Here is a 3,989-nt window from a genome sequence, read left to right on the forward strand (position 1 = left end):
CACAAAATCAAAAAGCTTCTGATTAGCGACGATTACAAGCATATATACCACACAGATAAAGACACCAAACTTGCGCTTCAGATGCTGAACGAGCACCTTAACGATTACTATCAAGTCTGTCACGTCTCAACGTTTGCTGCCAAGAAGCGGCCATGTAACGTGTTCGAAATACTTTGTTGGCTGTCAGGGCTTCCATGCAGTTCCGTTTATGAAGAAGTTCTGCGTGATGCTGTGAGTGAATTATTTGAGGATCCAAATAAACAGGTCGCAGCAGATCTCGACGGGTTTGAGATAACTGTTACAGACATGAGAGATGACTTCCTCCCAGCGCATCCAAACAACATGTTATATGATGATACACGGAAAGCGGTGATGCGTTTGTGCTCAAAGTCATATGACGTTCTGACCAGAATCGTCGGTTACGGAAATGCTCATACCATGTACGCCGTCGACTACTGCGCCAATTCGCTTAACTTTCACTACCCATCCAAGGGCGAAGATTGCCTCCAGATGCTACTGGATGTCCTAAGCAGGTTGTACCCGCCACTGAGATTTTTGTATAGGCAATGTAGCATCGGTGCTCAACACTACGGGTGGGCCGATTGTGTATACGGCCAGAACGTCCCATCAGCTAAATGGCAATGTAACGAGCACCCAAAAGACAAAGCAACGAGCCAAGTAGGGTGTTTGCCAACGTGCCAGGCAAATACCCAACCAAATTGCCAACCAAACTCCCCTTTAATGAGCTACCTCAACGACTGCTTACCTGGCCACTTGCCTCATCATGTCAGTTCCATAGGGTGTAGAGCTGTATGTTCAACGTGCCCGAAAGCTAAGAAGGGTATGCCGTGTTTGACACCTCTCGGTTTCAGGGGGTTTTCTGGTAGTGAGAAGACGGGTAGAGCATTATGTGAGATGCTAGAAAATTTCTTCGCAAACTCATATATAACAACGCTATTTTGCTTAATGACTAAACCGCCCTCATCGCTACCCGAGCACTTCAATTTTGCCGTCTCATTAGTTAATGTGCTGAATAGTAATACGGATTCTGGTACCGATGCTATCAAAACGGCTTTTGAAATCACAACCAAACAGTTGTCCATTGACTTATATAAGGAGACAACCAAACTCACAGGTGCGCTTAGTGCCGCTTATGGCAACAGTCAGAGTAGTCATAATGCAAGTAATCATATTCCAAAATCGGCTGATATGTCGAGCCTCGCGATGAGTCAGTCATGTATGCTTGCAATCGAAGATAACGTCCACTGCGGGCCGTACCTGCAGACCCTATTCTGCGACACGTACTACTACATCGCAGCTAAACATACTAACGTGTATCTCTCATGGGCCGTTTATCTACCATGGACACTGTATGACTATCTTAAATCATTGTTTGATTCATTCAGCAGTATCTCTTGCCAAGATTGGGGATGCAGCACATGCGTCGACGGCAGCTCTTGTAAACCGGGCAAGCACGGCGATGGCTACGGCTGCAAGTGCCGATCGCTGGTGGGATGCCGCGGTGTGATGAGCATTTTATACAGTTACGGCTTCACATTTGGCGACGTCAAAAAATTGTTATCCGGTGATCAAAGAAGATACTGCCGTAACCTGTACGCGCAATTACAAAACGTACTAAAATCGCAATATTTCACCAAATTATTTGAGGAATGTGACAACTTCATTTGGACTATCAGACAACCCTTCTCCTACCTTGTCCTTACCCTCTGGCTCCTCTCTTTCCTGTACCTCATCCACATCATGGTCATCCGCCTAGACCTCCTCCACATCAAATCGCATCTACATAGTCCCTCGAGTCATAGGATTGCTGCTCAATCACTACTCGCCGCTGCACGTGTTAACAAGCTTAACAGAGTGTTTTACCTGCAGCCATAATCGTACTCACGTGTTTACTACCTACACTCACCTAGCATATCACCTACTCACCTAACTCATGAATTGTACTTTAATCTGTTGCATCACTCACTAATCGTTGTATGTGATTGTGTAGTAGTTAACTAAAGTGCTGACCAAGATGCTGACCAAGATGCTGACCAAGATGCTGACCAAAGTGTTGACCAACGTGTTGACCAATGTGCTGACCAAGGTGCTGACCAATGCCATGACCAACGTGGTGACCAATGCCACGACCTACCACCTGACCAAGTTGATGGTCACGGCAGCGATGACATGGTCACGGCAGCGGTGACATAATTACGGCAGCGACGTCATGGTCACGGCATGGATGACATGGACACGGCAGCGATGACATGGTCACGGCAGCGATGACATGGTCACGGCAGCGATGACATGGTGACCAAGCAGATGACCTAAGTAATGATTATTATCCACTCTACATCGCCCCTTATCCACTCTACATCGCTCCCTAATCCACTCCACATCGCCCCTTTATCCACTCTACATCGCTCCCTAACCCACTCTACATCGCTCCCTAACCCACTCCACATCGCTCCTTTACTTACTCTACATCGCCCCTTAACCCACTCTACATCGCCCCTTTATCCACTCTACATCGCCCCTTTATCCACTCTACATCGCTCCCTAACCCACTCTACATCGCTCCCTAACCCACTCCACATCGCTCCTTTACTTACTCTACATCGCCCCTTAACCCACTCTACATCGCTCCTTAACCCACTCTACATCGCCCCTTTACCCACTCTACATCGCCCCTTAACCCACTCTACATCGCCCCTTAACCCACTCTACATCGCCCCTTTACCCACTCCACATCGCCCCTTTATCCACTCCACATCGCCCCTTTATCCACTCTACATCGCCCCTTTACCCACTCTACATCGCCTCTTTATCCACTCCACATCGCTCCCTAATCCACCCTACATCGCTCCTTTATCCACTCTACATCGCTCCTCTACCCACTCTACATCGCTCCCTAATCCACTCCACATCGCTCCCTAACCCACTCTACATCGCCTCTTTATCCACTCTACATCGCCCCTTTATCCACTCTACATCGCCCCTTACCCACTCCACATCGCTCCCTAACCCACTCTACATCGCTCCCTAACCCACTCTACATCGCCCCTTTATCCACTCTACATCGCTCCCTAACCCACTCCACATCGCCCCTTAACCCACTCTACATCGCCCCTTTATCCACTCTACATCCTTCGAATCACCTCGCCATAATACCGCTATGACCTCTATAAACCATCACAATAACTTGTGCCTTGTCACCCTTCACTTCCCCTCTTCCACCTCTTGCCACTGCCCTGACCATGTGCCGCCTGGGGAGCTTGACAAGAAATTTGACTAAATTTTGAACCTCAAAAATACCTCAAATAACAACCCTACTAACATCCTTACTAACCTCTGCACCGGCCTCGAGAAATTCCTCGGCTTCGACTCTGCTTCCAAAGGCTACACGGCCAGGGGATTGTGTACTCTGACCTGGACAGGCTGTGTGACGGGGTGATGGGATTTTTGAGTGGTGTGCTTAAGGATGTCAGCGAGAAACAGCCTTACAGTGTGGGTAAAACAATGCTAAAAAATCTTGTAAGTAATGAAATTAACAAACATCTTTGCTCAGGGCACGATGGCTTTAAAAGGCTTTTCGAAAAGTTGCCCAAGGAAATCGAGAAGTACAACAGAGAAGTGAGAGAGTCCAATGAGAAAGTTAGTACGCCAATTAAGAAACTACAAGAAGAGATCAAAGAGCTCGAAAAACAGGTAAGTGATATATTAAATGATAATGCTGTTTCAGCTGATTTTGATGTCATCGGCAATGCAGTCTCCCAGGCCATGCCCTTGGTGCAGAAGTCTCTTGATCAAGGTGCTGCCCTTGACAATAGCTTGAAGAACGTAAATTTCGACATCATTGACTTAAATGCTAATTTGAGTGCTAGAGTTATTAGTGCATTGAAATCTGTGAGGCATGAGAATAGGCAACTGGACGACCAGTCTAAAAAAGCGCTGGACGATAGAGAAAACGAATCAAGCTGTTCTCG

General features: G+C 47.2%; 2 protein-coding genes across 2 annotated transcripts; both read left to right on the forward strand.

Annotated features, from left to right (window-relative positions):
- Positions 1–81: 81 nt before the first annotated feature.
- On the forward strand, positions 82–1,896 carry BBBOND_0002930 (hypothetical protein, conserved; the record flags this gene model as incomplete). The annotated part of the gene is made up of 1 exon (XM_012915128.1): positions 82–1,896. The coding sequence occupies one exon, from the start codon at positions 82–84 to the stop codon at positions 1,894–1,896; it is 1,815 nt and encodes a 604-aa protein (XP_012770582.1).
- A 1,560-nt stretch (positions 1,897–3,456) lies between these two features.
- BBBOND_0002940 (hypothetical protein, conserved) lies at positions 3,457–3,987 on the forward strand (the record flags this gene model as incomplete). Its single annotated transcript, XM_012915129.1, has 1 exon — positions 3,457–3,987. A coding segment is annotated over one exon (531 nt), but the record flags the coding sequence as incomplete, so codon positions are not given.
- Positions 3,988–3,989: the final 2 nt, after the last annotated feature.

The sequence above is a fragment of the Babesia bigemina genome, scaffold Bbigscaff_70454 (assembly GCF_000981445.1).
Source record: "Babesia bigemina genome assembly Bbig001, scaffold Bbigscaff_70454".
In the NCBI taxonomy this organism is placed as follows: Eukaryota; Apicomplexa; class Aconoidasida; order Piroplasmida; family Babesiidae; genus Babesia; species Babesia bigemina.